This window comes from Lipophrys pholis, assembly GCF_963383615.2.
Source record: "Lipophrys pholis genome assembly, chromosome: 6".
Classification (NCBI taxonomy): domain Eukaryota; kingdom Metazoa; phylum Chordata; class Actinopteri; order Blenniiformes; family Blenniidae; genus Lipophrys; species Lipophrys pholis.
The window spans coordinates 25,758,437-25,780,232 of record NC_137629.1 but is presented as its reverse complement, the minus strand read 5'-3'; the positions used below and the strand labels follow the sequence as shown (position 1 = coordinate 25,780,232).

The 21,796-nt window shown below is 41.6% G+C and overlaps 2 protein-coding genes across 2 annotated transcripts in view; both read right to left on the bottom strand.

Annotated features, from left to right (window-relative positions):
* Positions 1-21,796, bottom strand: part of LOC308111335 (protocadherin gamma-A11-like) — a gene marked incomplete at both ends in the record, with an annotated part of 113,569 nt that overhangs the window by 40,543 nt on the left and 51,230 nt on the right. The gene's annotated exons all lie outside the window — the stretch shown is intronic.
* On the bottom strand, positions 1,103-21,225 carry LOC308110903 (uncharacterized protein; the record flags this gene model as incomplete). Its single annotated transcript, XM_080465523.1, has 5 exons — positions 1,103-1,123; positions 2,092-3,742; positions 11,370-12,103; positions 14,104-16,160; positions 20,886-21,225. The coding sequence occupies 5 exons, from the start codon at positions 21,223-21,225 to the stop codon at positions 1,103-1,105; spliced, it is 4,803 nt and encodes a 1,600-aa protein (XP_080321649.1).

The window sequence follows — 21,796 nt, the reverse complement described above, 5'->3', positions numbered from 1 at the left end:
GACAGAACTGTAAAATAGCTCTTTCAGAACCATGGACAGAGGAAAATCACTTCAACAGACAGCAACTTCTCAAGACATAATTAAATAAATTTTTTCTCACAAAAAGGTTTGGGGTTATTCACCATAACATGTCCTTAACGGACAGCATCATTAAATGCATGATCATGACATACTGAGTGGAATCAAAAGGGTCCACATACAATAAGATTGGCTGTTGAAAAACTTCACAGGATCTCACATTAAATACTTTGGAATCAGCCTATCTATGAACCCCTCACAATTCATTTGTTAATTGTACCGATAATAATAAACTAATAATTGATGATCTCAGTGGGTGGGGCCTGCTCCCTCTGGACTTTGGCAGTGGAATAAGAGTTGTTGAAATGAATATCCTCCTGAGCTATTATATAATTTCTTACACATAAAAATCCTCCAATAACGATTTAGGGAATGGAACACACACATCTCACTATTAATTTGGGAAAATAGGGGACCAAGAGTCAAATTGACCACACTGCTGCTGCCGAAGCAAGAGGGGGGCATGGCCCTACATCAGTGAAGGATTAAAATATATGAGTACATTTAAGACCCCTAGTACAATGGTGTAATTCATCTTATTTGGCCAAATGGAAGACTATAGAGTTATCAAAAACAGACACACTAATGCAATGTCTTTTGGGCCATTGGGAAAAATTGAGACACCTCAGACGACAAGTCAATTTACAAAACTTTCTTTGAGTGTATGGGGGAAAGTGGTCAAACGCTACCAGCTTCAAAATGAGATAAACATATTTAGATTGCCAGCGATTGACCTAAAGTTTAAACGAGCAACTCTGGATTAGAGGTTCAGACAAAAGGCTCACTGTAAAATTACATGCATGTGGAAGATTGTTAAAAAAAAATGATTTTCTTGATCCAACGACTGATGTGAAACATATTGCTTAGACAAACAGGACTTTGTTCATTATTCGCAGCTATTGGACTATTTTTGTGAAACAATAAAATGATGCAGCACTTCTGCACTCACTGAATTATTCATGGGAGTGTTTAACTATGGCAATAAAGAAATATTTGTAAGCAAGTAATACCACGGCCTCACCTCTCATAAGGTGGACAACACGGACTAGGTGAAACAAAGATGGGACAGCGAGCAATGCACAGATATCAAACAGTATATGTGGCTTAGTGAATGGAACACACAGGTATCCTTCACCAAACTCAAAAATTTGGAGGCACTTTTGTTGGAAGAACCTAATCGATTTTTTATCATCCCTAAAAAGAAATCAAAGCAAATGGGCACCCAACAAAACTGTGCTGGAGGGGAGGTGGGGCGTTCATGGCTGATCACACTTATATAGTTTTGTAATGCCCCATTATACAGGTCTATTGGATTAACGTATAAAGAATTATATCAAAGGTCCTAGGCTTTAATAGTTGCATGTCATTCCCACTTGATCTTGGGACTATCCCTGATGATATAAATACAAATGATACATACCTCTTTAAGCTACTGTTGGCAGCAAGTAAAAAAAAAAGAAAACCTCACAAAACACTGGCTCCAAAAACAGAAAGCCCTACCAAAGCCCTCTTTATCAAAATTGTTAAGAAGCTTCAGACTCTGGAAGAAACATTCTACTCTCCAAAAATACAAGAGATCAAAGAGATAAACAATGGAGAAAATGGTATGTGTCTATAGCCATTGAAACAGAAGAAAATTAATTACAACATATTGTTACTTTGATGCAGAGACTTTTAAATAATTTTGAGACCCCGACCGACCCACCCCAAATTCTTTGTTTTGCCAATGTTTTTTTTTGTAGTTTTTTTATACCTTCCTTTTTTGGGGGCGGGATGTTATATTATACACAGTTACTTAAATTGTTAACGTTATTTAAAGAATCATCTAAATATAAATTAAAACAAACAAACAAACAAACAAACAAACATCACAGGACACAGTGCAAGAATAAAAGCAGAATTCACCACAATCCACGCTTCAAAATTCATAATGACCAAATATATCTGAGGAGGATCGATTCAATAGGCCGATTTGTGTTGTTAAACAATGCTATTGAACGTGTTGTTTCCTACCTCAGGAGAACTGTCACCATCTTCAAAAACGTCAGCAAAGTCTGATGGGCTTTTCCTCAGAGTCTGGTCAGCAGGCAGTGTGTTGTCATTGTAAGAGCTCACAAATTTAAAGTCACTGGTTCGAGATCCTGTTGTCAGGTAAGCGTCATAATTGTATGTGCTTCGTAAAGTTCCCGTGCCGTCAACATCTGCGTAATTTGGAGGGAGATAAGCACTGGGGATGGCCACTGCTCCATCAAACAACAGCCTGGGCTTTCTCCTGCGACAAAATCTAACACCCAGGATGATAATAATGAAGGTCAGAAAAAAAGTGGACACAGACACCAGCGCAATGATCAGGTATGAGGTCAGCTTGGAGTTATTCTCATCATAAGAAATATCCTTCAGCTCAGGAACTTCAGCCAAGTTATCAGAAATTAATAAATACATGGAGCAGGTGGCAGATAGAAAGGGCTGTCCGTTGTCTTTCACTGACACTATCAGGTTCTGTTTCATGCTGTCAGATTCAGAAATGTCCCGCTGTGTCCTAATCTCTCCGCTGTGGATACCGATTGTAAAAAGTCCCGGATCAGTGGATTTCACAATCTGATAGGACAGCCACGCGTTCTGTCCGGAGTCCGCGTCCACTGCGATCACTTTGGACACCAGAGAACCTCCGTGTGCAGCTTTGGGGACGAGCTCGGTCATGAAGGAGTTGCCCTCCGGGGCGGGGTACAAGATCTGAGGAGCGTTGTCATTCACATCTGATATGAACACACTGACTGTCACGTTGCTGCTCAGTGGAGGAGAACCGTTGTCTCTGGCCATCACCTGCACTTTGAAACTCCTCAACTGTTCATAATCAAACGACCTCACAGCGAGGATCACCCCTGTGTCTCCGTTCACAGACACATACGAGGACACCGGGGCACCGTTCAACTCTGCAGCTAACAGAGAATAAATCACGGTACCGTTTTGTCTCCAGTCAGGGTCTTGAGCAGTAACTGAACATAAAGTGGAGCCAGGTTTGTTATTTTCACTCAAAGATGCGCTGTACGACTCTTCCTCAAACACAGGTGGGTTGTCGTTGATGTCAGCTACAGATAACTGAACCGTTTTAGAGGAGGACAGAGGTGGAGAGCCCTCGTCAGTGGCAGTGATTGTAATGTTGTAGTCAGGCACCACTTCACGGTCCAGTTGTCCTGTGCTCACCATAGAATAATAGTTTTTGATGGAAGGGACTAACTTAAAAGGGACACCCTGCTGGAGGGAGCAGCGGACCTGTCCATTACTGTCAGAGTCTTTGTCCTGCACATTAATGATGCCCACCTCTGTGCCAGGTGGGATGTTCTCTGGTATGGGAATGGATAGAGATTTTAAGTGTATAACTGGGGCGTTATCATTTATATCTGTGATCTCAATCGTCAAAGTTGCATACGTTGCCATTCCTAAACCATCCTTAGCACTTATTTGTATTTCATAAGACGCCTCCTTTTCAAAATCAATTTCTCCTGCCACTTTAACTTCCCCTGTATGGGGATCCATTTGAAAAACTTGGTTCTCATCAGAAACTTGATCAAAACTATAAGTTACTTCACCGTACATCCCTTCATCTGCATCAGCTGCACTAACAGTAATCACCACTTTGTCTAGAGGAGCATTTTCAGGTAGACTGGTGTTACACCACTCAGACGGCATCGACGTGGCGTGAAGATCAGTTGACTTTATTTACTACTGGCAGGACAGGTACAGAATCAAGTCACCATCAAACCAAACGGGATCACACACAGCTTCGCCTTCCACACCGGAAACCAAAACCAAAGCCACTCCTCTTCTCTCACTTGACTGGCTCTGTTTATCTTATACAGTCTTCACTCGGCCCCCTGCTGGCCAATATGATTAACTACATGAACACAAGAACAGAAAATAACCAACTAAAGTTGAATACAATATTAACTGTAAACACAGAAATACATTATATACAAGCATTCGCTTTCAGGTGCTACAATCCTCCCCTGCTAAATAAATGTTGTCCTCAACATTAGCAGCAATTAAAAAGTATCTTTCACACCCAATGTTATTAATCATAACTCAAACATGAAAAATAACTAGTTTCCACATTCCTACAATGGCAACAGCTTCCTTTTGGAACCTAAAAGACATTACTACGGGTTTTACCCAGTAAGTACATTACTATGTGACCTCATCACATTTTACTTTCCAATGACACTACAGTGTTTAAACCTAGGAAAAATCTAGTTCTTAGTAGTTTTCTTTTTTTTTTTATTATTAGTGCAGTACTCATTTAAATGCTCTAAAATCCAAATTTCTGTCATTCCTCTATACATTCCATGGAAGCTTCAACTTAACTGACATACCTTTACCAAATTGCCATTTACATAATTTCAATGTCATAACTCATTCCAAATTTTCTAGATGACCACGGGAACCTTTGTTACATAACCCATAGCAGATATCATCCTTTAAAAGAAAAATCTTTTTTTTTCTTTAAACCAGACAAGTGTAAGAATCACAGTAGGTAATTTGACATCACATTCAAATCACGTTTTGTTATTTTCTTTCTTCATATTTTCACATTATACAGTAACCACTCAGTTAAACAGTCCATGTTACTGTCTCGATCCCACACAGAGTAATCACAACAGTCCACAGTGACATAAAAATTTCCTTTTTTTTTTAGTAATATCCTGTGGGAACGAGGGTGGGATATACCAGATGTTGACCAAACATCTGTACAGGTATCCAAGGCACACTGTATTGTCCATGTACTGATGCCAACGTGTTCACATACAGTGGGTTAATGTAAGGCCCTATCACACGGTGAGTAGGTTGGCCCAATGAGTCATACGTCAGCGTCTCTTTGGGTCGTCTTTCTCTCTGTGACTTACGTGGCTGTGTGTCAGTGAACTCGGGTCCTAGACAACTTGGCAGGTCTGCTGCCTGACCAGTTTGAGAGTCCTCTGGAGCATCATGTTCGGTTGTATCATTCCTGGAGAAGTCATCATTCAACAGCATTTGAACCGGAGTCTCAACCCTGAACTCCTCTGCTTCCACATTAAGTTCGGGCTGCGGTGCCGTTTCAGGAATGATAGGGGGTGCAACATTTTGATCTGTGGGCTGGTGGTGATGGTTCCTCAATCTATGAGCCCAGTAATGTTGTTCCTCATCTGAACTTTCTGATGTTTCATTTTGTGTATTGCTCCTGAGTGTCTTTTTGTGTTGGCCATCAGGTTTTTGTCCTCTTACAGTGCTTTGGGCGGGTTCTTGAAGTGGTAAAGCATTACATGGCATTAACATGTTACGATGGAGGATTCTGCCTCTCCCTGTGCCACATTCAGGTTTTATTTCATAAACCGGGCTGTCCTTCCCTTTTTGTGAGATGACAATGTGTATTTGATTCTCCCAGTATGAACGTAGTTTTCCCGGTCCCCCACGCTCTGACATATTTCTCACAAGGACCCTGTCACCGGGGGACAGCACTGAACTTTGTCTCTTTTGATCATAATACACTTTTCCCCTTATTGTAGTCTTTTTGATGGTTTTAGATGCGATGTCATACGCTTCCTTCATTTGTTGCTGCCATTTCTGAGCATACTCCTGATGTGAATTACATCCTTTTTCCTCATTAATTCCAAAGATCAGATCGATTGGTAGGCGGGGATTTCTACCAAAAAGTAAGTAGAAAGGAGAATATCCTGTTGCCTCACTGATGGTGCAGTTATACGCATGTACAACTTTACTCACGTATTCACTCCACTTTTCCTTCTTCTCTTCATCCAAGGTCCGCAGCATTGATAGTAAGGTACGATTAAACCTTTCAGCTGGGTTTCCTTGCGGGTGGTAAGGAGTTGTTTTTGAGTTGGTCATACCAGTGTATTTTTGCAGCCGTCTGAATAACTGATTCTCAAACTCCTTGCCTTGATCGTGATGTATTTTAGCAGGGAAACCGAATTTAAGAGAGAAATCATTAAAGATTTTGTCAGCCGCTGTTTTGCCTGATTTGTTGCGGGTTGGGTAGGCTTGTGCAAACTTAGTGAAGTTGTCAATGATCACTAAAATATACTCATACCCTCCCCTGCTTTTTTCAAGATGAAGATAGTCTATTGAGACCATTTCGAATGGTGCTGTTGCAGGCACATGGCACATTGGGGCTCTGCTCTGCACTGGGGGTTTTTTCTGGATGTTGCATTTACATATTTCTGATATGAAAAAGTTAATATCTTTTTGCATCCCAGGCCAATAAAACCTCTGCCTCGCAAGGTGTAAAACTCGTTCTACCCCTAAATGTCCCATCTCACAATGCAGGTACTTGTACACCAGTTCTTTGTACTGTTCCGGAAGCACAATTTGAGTACATGTTGCCGTTTTACGTTTTAACAGACCATCTTGCGAAACATGTAGTCTTTTCCATTCATGTAACAGCTGTTTAGTTTTTGGCATGTCCATCTTTATAGCTCTCCTGTCTGGTTTTTCCCCTGATGTTTTCAACTGGAGTATGTGGGATATGTGTGGGTCTTGCAACTGAGCTTGTAGTAACTCCTGTAGTGTTACCTTTATGTCAAGCTGATCATGTGCAGCTAAGTCCTGTACCTTTGGGTTGCAGGTAATGGCTGAGACCCAATCCACTTCTTGACGGTTTTGCATTTCAACAGCACAGAATATTGCGTTTAACATGTCAGGGGTGTACTGCTCTGTACACTCGCTCATATAAGAGTCCATACTCACAGGAGTACGAGACAGAAAATCTGCGTCTGCGTTTGTTTTTCCTGGACGATACTTCAGTGTTATGTTGAAGTCTGCGAGCTCAGACACCCAGCGATGTCCGGTTGCGTTCAGTTTAGCTGTGCTCAAGACATAAGTAACAGGGTTGTTATCACTGTAGACTGTTACAGAGGGAGCATAAAACAAATAATCTCTGAACCTGTCTGTAACAGCCCATTTGAGCGCTAAAAACTCGAGCTTCCCTGAATGCAATCGGTAGTTTTTTTCTGCTGGTGTCAAAGTCCGTGAGCCGTACCCAATAACTCTGAGTTTTCCTTCCTGCCTCTGGTATAAGACTGCTCCCAGTCCTTGTTCTGATGCATCCACGTGAAGAATGAATGGATCCTCAAACCTTGGATAGGCCATCACAGGTGGATTAGTCAGGACATCAACTAAATAGTTCAGAGCTTGCTGGTGGGTGTCATTCCAGACTATTTTCTGATGTGGGGGGAGTTGTCCAGCCCCAATTGACCGGGAGGTAGGCTTTGACTCAGTGTTTGGGGTTACGTCTGTCGAGAGCAAGTCATAGAGACATTTTGCATGGCGAGAAAAATCTTGCACGAAGCTTCTATAGTACCCTAGAAAACCTAGAAGTTTACGCAGTTCTTTTATGTTCATTGGGGGTTTGGTTTTCAGCGCTTGAACAACTGCTATTTCTTTGTTGTCCATCCTGTAGCCTTCAGCTGAGATCACTTTGCCAAGATAGCGGACTTCATTTTTGAACAGGTCACACTTATCTGGCCTCAGTTTAATTCCCCAGTCTTCTTGTCGTTTTAGGACAGCTCGCACATCCTCAACATGCTGTGTGAATGTTTTACTGTACACCAAAATATCATCTAAATATGGAATGCATATTTTGTCTCTCAGGCCTTCTAGACTCTCTTCCATACTACGCTGGAAAGTTGCTGGTGCATTTGTGAGCCCAAATGGAATTCTGTTCCATTCGTACAGCCCCCATGGGGTAGTAAAGGCAGTGAATTCCTTTGAATCCTCACTAACGCTCCCTTGATGATACGCTTTGCCTTGGTCCAGGACACTGAACCAAACGTTTCCACCAAGACCATCAAGTATCTCCTGTATGCGTGGTATAGGATGCCTATCTGGGATTGTCTTTTTATTGAGCCCCCTGTAGTCAATGCAGAGTCTCAGGCTCCCGTCTCTTTTTCTCACGCAAACGACTGCAGCTGCATATGGAGAAGTGGATTTGCGGATAAAATCTTTGTTCAACAAGTCCTGAATGTGATTCTTGACCTCCTCATACAATGGACGTGGTATTGCATTGTATGTTTTGGCTACAGGGACACCGTCCGTTAACTTAATGTCCATTTTTAAGTTTTTGATGTAACCTACATCATCTGAATTTCTGGCAAATGCGCCGGATTCCTCCCTGAGCATTTGTTTCACCACGACTTCTTGTTCACTGGTCAAATGGTCCAGGTTGACGGGTGGATCATATGGTTTCTCTTGAGAGCCGCCTTGAGGAGATCCGTTGGTGGAGCACGATGGGCTCTGTGAACTTTCTGTAACAACGGGAGTAACAACGTTTTCCTCTGGTTGCACCAAGTTATAATCACTTATTCTCTGTATGCTCCCTATCACCGTTTTACTTGGTATTGTGATGTCATGTTGAAGGGTATTCCTCACATAAATGTTAACTTTACGAGAGGAACAGGAAACACTTATTAGTTGACAGGTGATTTTAAGTCCTTCCTCCAATGATAAGTTCCCCTCTGGTTCAAAAAGCATTTCCGTCCTTACTTTGCCATCTGTTTTAACAGGACAAGTAATACATTTCATTTGTCCCCCTGGGACCACAATGGATGTGCGTCCTGTTCGAACAAGGTAAGTGACATTCTCATTTGTAGCGTTCTGAATGGCATTTAGCAATGCTTCTGCCTTTCCTGATCCTAGTTTTAATGCACTTCTAAGCAAGGAAATACTTTCACTGGGCTGAATCTGGTCTTCCTTGTTTGTTAGAATTTCCTCAATGGCATTAAATCCTATTATAGGCCTCTGCAATATGTCTCTACTCACGAGAACTGGAACTAATATCTCCTCCGCCTTTGCCTGTTTTGCATTTGGATCACACAGACTGAAACTAACTGGAACCCAGCCCTCAAAGGGAATTGCTGAGCCATTCGCAGCTCTTAAGTCCAGTAGTTCATCACTATTTAACAGGTCGCTGATTGGACGGGTTATCGTATCAGGTAAGTTTTGAGATTTCCAAGCCTCACTCATAATGGACACTTGGGCTCCTGTGTCCCACAAGGCTTGTGTCTTAACATTGTTCATTTTGCACCAGACAAGACACTTTTTGCCAACTAGTTGTGCCACTTGTTTGCATTTTGTACTAGGCTTGTTTGAGTGAGAGGGTTGGTAATCTTTGAGGTTCACATTTACTTTTGAAGATGTTGAGGGATGATAAGCTGGAAGTTTTTTTCTTTCCACCTTAACTTTGCACAAGTCTACACACCCTGTTTGAGGTTTCAGCTTTGAGTTATTCTGGGACTTTACTTCAGAGGCTATGGGTCGTCCCCCAGTCACAGCCTCTACACGTTTCCCGAATATTTCTGTCTGCCCCCCACTTTGCAACCCCTTGCCCAATGTGTGTCACTGCCACACTTGAAACAATGGGTGCAATCCTTTTTCTCTTGCTGACATGCCACACATTGTCTCTTCGGTCTTTTAAAAGTATCTACTTGAGCCTGGGTTGTTTTGTAGTCGACAATTTTGCCCCTGTGCTGGACAGTTTGTACAAGGGACGCTACTTGACCTGTGAGCTCCCTAATTGCTGTGTTGTTCTCCTCCATTTTTGTAAATAGAGAGTTATCTTTAATTGGCTTTTTGGGCTTAGTACAAACCGGGGTTGGTGAAGGGCCATCCTCATCCTCACTTCTCTCAACTGCACTCAAACCTGCCCTGTAAGCTGCTTTAGTTGTGGCTTTACTCTTTTGAGCTCTTTCATTTTCATTGTATTCGGCAGTTTGCATTTTCTGTAAAAGCGACTCATCACTACTTGTCTCATCCTAGAGATAGATTCTCATTTCTGTTCTGATGTTATCATTTGACAAGCCTGTCATGATGGATTGAGAACACTGGCTATATACTAGTTCTTTGTTATACTTCAGGCCAGACTGAGCACGTTCAGATGCAAACAGGACCTTTTGCCGCAAATCCAGAACTCGCACTAGAAAGTCAAGTGCACTTTCCCCAGCCCCCTGTACAGCTTTGGTCAGTTGTTGGTACAGTACAGTTGCATCTTTTTCTGCATAGTGGGCTCCTAAGATTTGCCTGAGAGTAGCTAGGGTGAGGTCTATTTTACCCTCTAAATAACTTCTCAGTTTCAAGCGAGGATTTACAGCACGAATTACAGCCTCCACGACTTCCACTTCTGGGTAACCTTTCCTTAATCCACTTTCAATCTGGTGTTCAAGGCTGCTGAAGCTCAGACTGTCCTTCGAGATTGACTCACCGATTTGTCCATTTATCTTGAAGTCCTTTCTGACAGCACTGGAAGGCCAGCCGTTGTTGCTCATGGACTCTCTACCTCTGCTTTGAGTTTCCTTCTCCCGCGATGTCTCGTGCATGACTTGTGTCTTAGAAGATGGCGGTGTAAAGTAGCCATGTTGTCGTCCCAACGCCCCTTGAGCTTGGCCCACCGTCTCCTCCTCCTTGTCGCCAGCTGCAGGCGATGAGTAAGATGGCGCCGCTCCCGCGTCGTCGGTCTCCGCTGGGACCTCCCGCATAGCATCGAGTGCATCGTTCAACTCCAAAAGCACCGTCATGCCTTCATCTTCTCTCTCCAACAGCTCCTCACGTTCGCAAAAGTTAACAATGAGCTTAACCAGCGCACGGCGCGTCTTGTTCTGAATGTCCTCGGAGTCTTTTCCAGTAATTTTACAAAACTCACAGACTTGCCGTAGTTGTTTCAAGCTCAGTCCAGTTAATTTCGCTTCTATCTCCAACATAAACTCTTCTCGCTGCTCCGACATCTTTGCATCAAACTATAACTCGTAGCAACTTGCGTAAAAAAACACAGAAACGAGACTGCGTAGCTCCCACTACACGTCAACTGTTCTCTAGAGCTAGCGTTAGCTCACTTAGTTGACTCTGACAGCGCACATGTCCGATTTTTACCGCTTTTCTGGAGTTGAAACCAGTCCTCTGCCGTGAAATAATGTCCGTCTCGATCTCGGTGGGACCTCCAAAATGTTACACCACTCAGACGGCATCGACGTGGCGTGAAGATCAGTTGACTTTATTTACTACTGGCAGGACAGGTACAGAATCAAGTCACCATCAAACCAAACGGGATCACACACAGCTTCGCCTTCCACACCGGAAACCAAAACCAAAGCCACTCCTCTTCTCTCACTTGACTGGCTCTGTTTATCTTATACAGTCTTCACTCGGCCCCCTGCTGGCCAATATGATTAACTACATGAACACAAGAACAGAAAATAACCAACTAAAGTTGAATACAATATTAACTGTAAACACAGAAATACATTATATACAAGCATTCGCTTTCAGGTGCTACACTGGCTTTATACATGTTCTGACTGAATACGGGTGAATTGTCATTAGCATCCAATACAGTAACGTGTATAATTGCGGTACCTGATCTCTGAGGCGATCCGCCATCAAATGCAGTAAGCAAAAGCACAATCTCCTTTTTGTCTTCTCTGTCTAATTCTCTGTCTAAGACGAGTTCTCCGTATTTACGCCCACCTGGTTTCGTGTTAACGTTTAATTTGAAATGGGCATTTTGCTGAAGTGAATAGCCCTGAACAGCATTTTCTCCGATATCACCGTCATGGGCCTCGTCCAGCAAGAAACGCGCACCTTTGTCGGCAGATTCATGAATCTCAAATTGAAGCGATTCTTCCTTAAACTGTGGCGAATTGTCATTTATGTCCCGAATGCGGATATTTATACGATGCAGTTCTAATGGACTTTCCAGCACAAGCTCCTGTTTAACAACACACGATGCTTTTTTCGAACAAAGACTCTCTCTGTCGATTCGCTCATGTACAATTAACTCGCCTGTATTCAGATTTAAGCTGCTGTATTGCAAACTATTATCCTCCGTGTCAATGCGGGCTTTGCGTGCAGTCAGATCTCCCAAACCAAGTCCCAAATCCTTGGCGATATTTCCGATTACAGATCCACGTTTCATTTCTTCTGGAACCGAGTAGCTTACGTCTCCATTGACGGGAGGGTGAGCGAGAAAAATTAAAAAAAGGCCACACTTCAGGACAATTGTCCAGCACTCCATTGTGAGGACAACACAAAGTACACACGTTGAAGGACTTCGGAAAAGTAAAATGTATCTTCGAAGAAACGAAAAATCTAAAACCGTGGGTGTCCACGACACAGTGTTTCCACACAACAGCAGAGTCAGGGCTTGACTCCGCTGGTACAGTAGGGTGGAGTGTAGCTGCGTCTTTGCATTTCCTGGTCCACTACTGACACCATGAGTTTAAGTTTGGCTATAACATGCTTTATGGGTGTATTGCGTAATTAAGTAATTGTGATTGAATAATGCAAATAATTGTTTATAAATTATACTGTCCTGTTTGACAGTTACCTGTTGATGACTACTGAGTGAAGTTCACCAAGTTTCAAAAAGGTGAACTGTCACGTAAAAGACATAAAGTCCACCTACGTTTCCAAACAAGGCTGTACTTGTCAAAAATTGGTGGGGAAAGTAAATCGAAAAGATTCTGAAGCCGATTAACAATTATCAACACCTAATCAATGATTCACTAATATACAAGATGGGCCAAAAGTGATATTGCACAAATGCGCATGGATATATAGATGATGATCCACAAAACGCACCTCTGATCACGTCTGGTAGGCATGCTAATAACTCCTCGTATTAATTCATCATATTTGCCATCCATGAAAATTAAATGTCGGGCTTGTATTCCTCAGTGCGCAGAAATTCTGAAAATTAAGCTCACCTAACTTCGTTCCAAGACAACATTGTAGAATTTGTTCCTCTATCTGATGAAAATGAGAAGCACTATCCGAAAGCACACTGGGGACGACAAATCCCCCAAACGAGACCACGTTAAACAACAACCAATAAACCAAATAGTGTTGACAATCAAATGAATGTGAGTAAATGCATTCAAAAGCTATAGATATCCACCAAGTTATGAGCTAAACACGTTAATAAATCATGATAAATCTACAAGCTCACTGTTGTAAGAGTAAACGCCAATTTTTACTAACAAAAAAGAAAAAAAAAATAGAACTTCAGAAAATAAAATTGTAAAACCGAAGATAAAGTGAGGGATACATTTTTACAGTTACAAGGGGCATTTATTCATACATTGTTTTTCTTTGAACAAAGTATACAATATAAGATAAAGCGCAAGCATTAGAGGGAATTAAGGTAAGTGAGATATACTCATTGAGTTCTGTTCACTAGAAAGTAAATTGATGATAATGAGGGTAATTAACGTATGAAAAGGTCAGATATGCTCAGAGCAGAAAAGATTGTCCTACCTCTGGAGAACCGTCCAAAGTTCACATCCTTCTAGAAATTCACGCTGTACAAGACAACGCATGCTATTCATAAAATATATATTTTTGATGGACCGATTATCCAGGCACAAGAGTTAACATTTTCTCTTTAAAATATTAGATCCTTCCAAAATATTTTAGCGTCATACAGCAATAAATGTGTAATTTTAAAATGTTTTTGCAATCCAAAGGAGGTCAGAAATATGGTTTAAAAATGATACACCGAATATTGGATCAATGATATATTCATGCAGGACCTTGTGCGAGTTATAATTGAAACACAAATAAATAAACAAACGCTGTTATTCATTAAATTCCAAAACACCAAGCGCGTAATAAAATGCATCTGCGAAGAGTTTCAATACAAACTAATACATTTATTTTTATGAAAATTACATAATAAAAATGTAGATTTAAAAATATCACAATGAAACACATTTTCTTTTGGTCCCAAAAAGAAGCAAAAAGCCGAAAGAAACATGAGCCCGCAGCCGAGAAAAAATAAACGTTGTGAGTATTGCTTCAGGACCATGGAAAGAGACAAGTGAGCGTGAGTTTCATTGAAGTCTGTAAAATTACCATTGAATAAAGCATTTTGAAAACATAAAAAAAAAAAAAAAGAAAGAGTTGCAATACAGTCGACAATTATCCATAAAACAGTACATTGTATGAACCAGCTTAAACAAGTTTGAGTAATGCTAGATTCTTGCCTACCTCAGGAGAACTGTCACCATCTCCAAAAGCGTCAACAAAGTCAGATGGACTTTTCCTCATAGTCTGGTCAGCAGGAAGCGTGTTGTCATTATAAGAGCTCACAAACTTGAAGTCACTGGTTCGAGATCCTGTTGTCAGGTAAGCGTCATAATTGTATGTGCTGCGTAAAGTTCCTGTGCCGTCAACATCTGCGTAATTTGGAGGGAGATAAGCGCTGGGGATCGCTACTGCTCCATCAAACAATAGTCTGGGCTTTCTCCTGCGACAAAATCTCACACCCAGGATGATGATAATGAAAGTAAGAAAAAAGGTGGACACAGACACCAGCGCAATGATCAGGTATGAAGTCAGCTTGGTGTTCTTCTCATCATAAGAAATGTCCTTCAGCTCAGGAACCTCAGCCAAGTTATCAGAAATAAGTAAATACATGGAGCAGGTGGCAGACAGAGAGGGCTGTCCATTGTCTTTCACTGACACTATCAGGTTCTGTTTCATGTTGTCAGATTCTGAAATGTCCCGCTGTGTCCTGATCTCTCCGCTGTGGACACCGATAGTGAAAAGTCCCGCATCAGTGGCCTTTACTATCCGATAGGACAGCCATGCGTTTTGTCCGGAGTCCGCGTCCACTGCGATCACTTTGGACACCAGAGAGCCTCCGTGTGCAGCTTTTGGGACCAGCTCGGTCATGAAGGAGTTGCCCTCCGGGGCGGGGTACAAGATCTGAGGAGCGTTGTCATTCACATCTGATAGGAACACACTGACTGTCACGTTGCTGCTCAGTGGGGGAGAACCGTTGTCTCTGGCCATCACCTGCACTTTGAAACTCCTCAACTGTTCATAATCAAACGACCTCACAGCGTGCATCACCCCCGTGTCTCCGTTAACAGACAGATACGAGGATACCGGGGCACCGTTCACCTCTCCAGCTAACAGAGAATAAATCACGGTGCCGTTTTGTCTCCAGTCGGGGTCTCGAGCAGAAACGGAACATAAAGTGGAGCCAGGTTTGTTATTTTCACTCACATATGCGCTGTACGACTCTTCCTCAAACACAGGTGGGTTGTCGTTGATGTCAGCTACAGATAACTGAACAGTTTTAGAGGAGGACAGAGGTGGAGAGCCCTCGTCAATGGCAGTGATTGTAATGTTGTAATCAGACACCAATTCACGGTCCAGTTGTCCTGTGCTCACCAGAGAATAATAGTTTTTAATAGAAGGAACTAACTTAAACGGGACAGCCTGCTGGAGGGAGCAGCGGACATGTCCATTACTCTCGGAGTCTCTGTCCTGCACATTAATGATGCCCACCTCTGTACCAGGCGGGATGTTTTCAGATATTGGGTTGGACAGAGATTGTAGGTTTACAACTGGAGGGTTATCATTCATATCAGTGATATCAATCATTATAGTTGCATACGAGGCCAGGCCGGGACCGTCTTTAGCACTAATTTGCATTTCATATGACGATTTCTTTTCATAATCAATAATGCCAGTCACCTTAACTTCTCCAGTTTTAGGATCTAGAGTGAAAACATGATTTTTTTCTGAAACATGGTCGAAACCATATGTGACCTCACTATTCATTCCCTCATCTGCATCAGTGGCTCTCACTTTTAAAACGACAGTATGAAGAGGAGAGTTTTCAGGTAGTTTTGCCTCATACACAGACTGACTAAATACTGGTTCATTGTCGTTAGCGTCCAGTACGGTTACATGTATAACCACAGAGCCTGATCTCTGTGGAGAGCCACCATCAAACGCAGAAAGCAAAAGCACGATATCTTTTTTATCTTCTCTGTCTAATTCTTTGTCTAAGACGAGCTCAGCATATTTCCGTCCACCTGCCTTTGTCTTAACATTCAGTTTGAAGTGATCATTTTGTTCTAGTGAATAGCTCTGAACAGCGTTTTCTCCAATGTCCTCATCGTGCGCCTCGTCCAGAAGGAAACGCGCACCTTTGACAGCAGATTCCTGAATTTCAAAATTTAGCGATTCCTCTTTAAACTGAGGGGAATTATCATTTATGTCCTGAATGCGGATATTTATACGATGCAGTTCTAATGGGCTTTCCAGAACAAGCTCATGTTTAACAACACACGATGCTTTTCTGTCACAGAACGCTTCTCTGTCGATCCGTTCCTGTACAATCAAGTCTCCAGTATTAATGTTTAAACTGCAATAGTTAGCACCGTTGTCCTCGGTGTGCATACGGGCCTTACGCGCAGAGACTTTCCCCATCTCCAGTCCCAGATCCTTAGCGATGTTTCCAATGAGAGATCCGGGTTTCAGCTCCTCCTGGATAGTGTAAGTCAAATCTCCATTAACGGTAGGAAAAGCGAGACAGACAAAAGCCAGGCCGCAGTGTAGAGCAAGCGTGCTGTAAGTCATTGTCACAGCGATGAAGAACGTGCATACGTCTAAAAAGAGCATTGAGAAGAAAAAAATATTTTGAAGAAATATTAACGGTTTGTTATGAGGAATAAAAATGCGCCACACGCCACTAACTGCTGCGCAAAAGCAGACTCAGGCGTTGACTTCATTGACACAATAAGGGTGGAGAATGGCTGTTGCCTCGATCAACTGGTGCACACTGACACCATGAGTATATTTTCAGATATGACACGTCCAATTATTTTATAAATAAAACAAAGTTCCAATCACTAAGAGCAACAAATAACACAATCGTTTCAAAATGAAAACTCGTTGCCCCTGTGATGATGTATTATGATGGGAATTTGGTGATGCATGAAAAACAGCTATACTAAACATCAGAAATATTACTGCCCGGAATAGGTCAATTCAGATACAACTCCTATCAAAGGCCTAGATGTAGATCAAATGGCTGAAGAATTCACACATTGTGAAGAACTATTCTTGTTGAATTGAGAAATGGAACACAGAAGAATCCAATGAAGGAAAACAAGATACTGTTTCCAAAAACCAAGAAAAATGTATTGCCCAAAATGCTATTCAAGATATACTCATAAAAAAGAGAAATAAACAGATATCTGTAGGCATAAACGCTGATGATAATGGCAGATTGAGATACTTCAAACAAGTTATAAGTTAATACTGTTCATGAATATGTGTTCTTAAAAAAAAAGTTTTATAAAGCCTACTCCAAAAAATGGAAGAGTTATTGACATATAAAAGAAGTCAATATTTAAAAGTCTTCCCATGATAAAAATCTTATAAATACATGGCTACAAGTTGAGGAAGTTGCAGAAGTGTCCTCAGCTATTTCTACAGAAGACCAACACTGATAAATACAACAGAAACAAGTCACACAATTGTAAAATAATAAACAAACGAATCGACCTAATTTGAGACTGCCAATCAGAAATGTAATTAAAATGAGGAAAATTGAATAAAAGTAATTTTTGATAGCAGATCAGTGTTACGCATGAACTCAGTCGGAAGTGAACCGAAGAAAAACAATGGCACCTCATACAGTATATGTTATGGCTTGAAGTGCTTAGAAGCCCAAATTAATATTTAAATAAAAATTGAAAAGATAGAGACATGGTTCATTCTGATATATTCACAAAAAATGTTTGGCCGACACAAAGCTAAAACAAAACAAAACAAACTTAACCCAATAGTTAACCCAGAACTTATTTTGTTTCAATTACCATAAAAAACCCTAAGGTCCTGTTTGATACTATTGAAAAAATGTATTGCACCCTCAGCTCCTCAGGTGCTTGTGTACACACAAGAGGACTGTAATAACTATCTAAACTTCTTTGTATACAAAGTGCAACACATCAGGGCTTGCATCAGTCCTCCCCGAAACAGCTTATGCACTGTGTCATCTCCAGTGTGCTTGATGTCCTCCTTCACTCCTTTCAGCCGACAGGATTTGAAGACTTTTTTGGGCAAGATGAAACCCTCATCGATCCCTGCTGACATTTTACCTATGTCTCTGTTTCTAAATGTTTTTCATGTTGTAGGTCCCTGGATTATATTATTTCACTTCAGTCTGACTTGGTCCCCAGCAAATTCACACATGCTGTGATGAAGCCTATTAATTAAAAAGCCAAAGCTTGACGTTGTGGAGCCAAAATATTACAGGCCTATATTAAAACTTCCATTTCCGTGATCCGATTATTGTGTACAGCATTTTGTGTTTTTTATTGGTAAAAAAAAGCCTTTTATAAAAAAGCTTCACTTACTTACAAAAGAAATGGTTTGAAAAGGTAACAAGCTCGATCATAGGGAGTGAACTGGAAGTGTGTTGTAAAAGTTCACAGATTAACAAATTATCAGTGTAACACAAAACACTATGAGCAGTACAAATTACAGCTGTAAGGACGGAACTGAATATACTGACTTCAAAATCCAACTTTAAGTACCATGGACAGAAAAACTAACGTCTACAGAGAGCAACTTCTCAAGACTGTCAACCACATGAGTTTTTACTTACAAAACATTGTTGGGTTATTCACCACATAATTTCCATTAATCGGATGACATCATCACCTGATGATGTTGACATATTGAACAATAACACAAGGAATGATAAAGCTCCAAATACAATATGATTAAGTGGCAGTTGTGGCAGTTGTGAAATAACAAATGAAGCTGTACTAGACAAAAAGCTGTATGAAAAAGGGTAGCATGATGAAAACCATAATAAATAAATATGACAATGAATGTCCAAAATTATGTCAGGAAGATCGCATTCATATATGAATGACAAAACATAAGTCGTTATGACTGTGTGTTGTATCCTACCTCAGGAGGACTGTCACCGTCTCCAAAAGCGTCAACAAAGTCTGATGGACTTTTCCTCAGAGTCTGGTCAGCAGGCAGCGTGTTGTCATTATAAGAGCTCACAAACTTAAAGTCACTGGTTCGAGATCCTGTTGTCAGGTAGGCATCATAATTGTAAGTGCTGCGTAAAGTTCCCGTGCCGTCAACATCTGCGTAATTCGGAGGGAGATAAGCACTGGGGATGGCCACTGCTCCATCAAACAACAGTCTAGGCTTTCTCCTGCGACAATATCTCACACCCAGGATGATGATAATGAAAGTCAGAAAAAAAGTGGACACAGACACCAGCGCAATGATTAGGTATGAAGTCAGCTTGGAGTTCTTCTCATCATAAGAAATGTCCTTCAGCTCAGGAACCTCAGCCAAGTTATCAGAAATAAGTAAATACATGGAGCATGTGGCAGACAGAGAGGGCTGTCCGTTGTCTTTCACTGACACTATCAGGTTCTGTTTCATGTTGTCAGATTCAGAAATGTCCCGCTGTGTCCTGATCTCTCCGCTGTGGACACCGATAGTGAAAAGTCCCGCATCAGTGGATTTCACTATCTGATAGGACAGCCATGCGTTCTGTCCGGAGTCCGCGTCCACTGCGATCACTTTGGACACCAGAGAACCTCCATGTGCAGCTTTGGGGACCAGCTCGGTCATGAAGGAGTTGCCCTCCGGGGCGGGGTACAAGATCTGAGGAGCGTTGTCATTCACATCTGATATGAACACACTGACTGTCACGTTGCTGCTCAGTGGAGGAGAACCGTTGTCTCTGGCCATCACCTGCACTTTGAAGCTCCTCAACTGTTCATAATCAAACGACCTCACAGCGTGGATCACCCCCGTGTCTCCGTTCACAGACAAATACAAGGACACCGGAGCACCGTTCACTTCTCCAGCTAACAGAGAATAAACCACGGTACCGTTTTGTCTCCAGTCAGGGTCTCGAGCAGCAAGGGAACACAAAGTGGAGCCAGGTTTATTATTTTCACTCACATATGCGCTGTACGACTCTTCCTCAAACACAGGTGGGTTGTCGTTGATGTCAGCTACAGATAACTGAACAGTTTTAGAGGAGGACAGAGGTGGAGAGCCCTCGTCAGTGGCAGTGATTGTAATGTTGTAATCAGAAACCACCTCACGGTCCAGTTTCCCTGTGCTCACCAGAGAATAATAGTTTTTAATAGAAGGAACTAACTTAAAAGGGACACCCTGCTGGAGGGAGCAGTGGACCTGTCCATTACTCTCAGAGTCTCTGTCCTGCACATTAATGATGCCCACTTCTGTGCCAGGTGGAATGTTTTCTGGTATCGGATTGAATATGGATTTTAAGTGAACTACTGGACCGTTATCGTTCATATCCACAATTTCAATGATCAAAGTCGCATATGAGCCCAAACCTAATCCATCTTTAGCGCTGATTTGCATTTCATAAGATGGCTCTTTTTCGTAGTCAATAGATCCAGAAACTGTAACCTCTCCTGTTTTGGGATTCAGGGAAAAAACTTGGATTTCATCTGAAACATGGTTCAAACCATAAGTGACCTCACTATTCATTCCCTCATCTGCATCGGTCGCTTTCACTGCTAAAACGACAGTATCAAGAGGAGAGTTTTCAGGTAGTTTTGCCTTATACACAGTCTGACTAAATACTGGTTCATTGTCGTTAGCATCTAGTACAGTTACACGTATAACCACAGAGCCTGATCTCTGTGGAGAGCCACCATCAAATGCAGACAGCAAAAGCATGATTTCTTTTTTATCTTCTCTGTCTAATTCTTTGTCTAAGACCAACTCGGCATATTTCCATCCACCTGCCTTTGTCTTCACATTTAATTTGAAGTGGTCGTTTTGCTCAAGTGAATAGCCCTGAATAGCGTTTTCTCCAATGTCGCCATCGTGTGCCTCGTCCAGAAGGAACCGCGCACCTTTTACTGTAGATTCCTGAATGTCAAAATTTAATGATTCTTCTTTAAATTGAGGATAATTGTCGTTAATATCCTGAACGCGAATGTTAATACGAAACAACTCTATTGGATTTTCCAAGACAATCTCTTGCTTCACAACACACGATGCTTTTTTGGCACAAAGCCCCTCTCTGTCGATCCGTTCGTGTACAACCAGGTCTCCGGTATTAAGATTTAAAGAGCAGTACTTTACTCCGTTGTCCTCAGTATCTATACGAGCCTTGCGTGCCGATAGTTTTCCCAAGTCAAGTCCCAAATCTTTAGCGACGTTTCCAATTACGAATCCACGTTTCAGCTCCTCCTGGATTGTGTAACTCAGATCTCCATTGACGGGTTGGATGGCGATAAAAACAAAAGCCAGGCCGCAATGCAGACCAAACGTGTTGTAAACCATTGTCACAGCTACGACAGCTTGCAGGTTTGAGAAAAAGCACTGATAAGGCAAAATATCCTGACAAAATAGTTCCAAATCACTCCGTACAACACGATCCCACACTGTTTTCATATACGGAGCGTATAACCCGAACTGCAGTACAAAAGCAGACTCAAGGTTTGATTTGATTGACACAGAAGGGTGGTATAATGTGAGCTCCGTCTTCTGGTGCACACTGACACCATGAGTATTTGTTGAGGTATAACAGGGCGATGTCTAAAAATGTGTTACACTCTAAATAATCGCAACACCTCCAATTCATTGAACAGGAAAAATAAATACTTCTACAATTGTTTTAATTCATGGAACATGCGTAGATCTATTGATGCATTTTAACATTCAAATGATGTGATGCACTTCAAAACAGATAATATGAAAAGGTCTTGCAATATAGCATTTTTCAACTCCTCTTTTACGACAGAGCTCAAGCTTTCCAGCAGTAAAATGATTTTTATTGAGTCATACAGTATTTACGCTATACCAGATCCGTCGATATTTAAAATAATAAGTGCAAATCACAGTTGAGATTAGT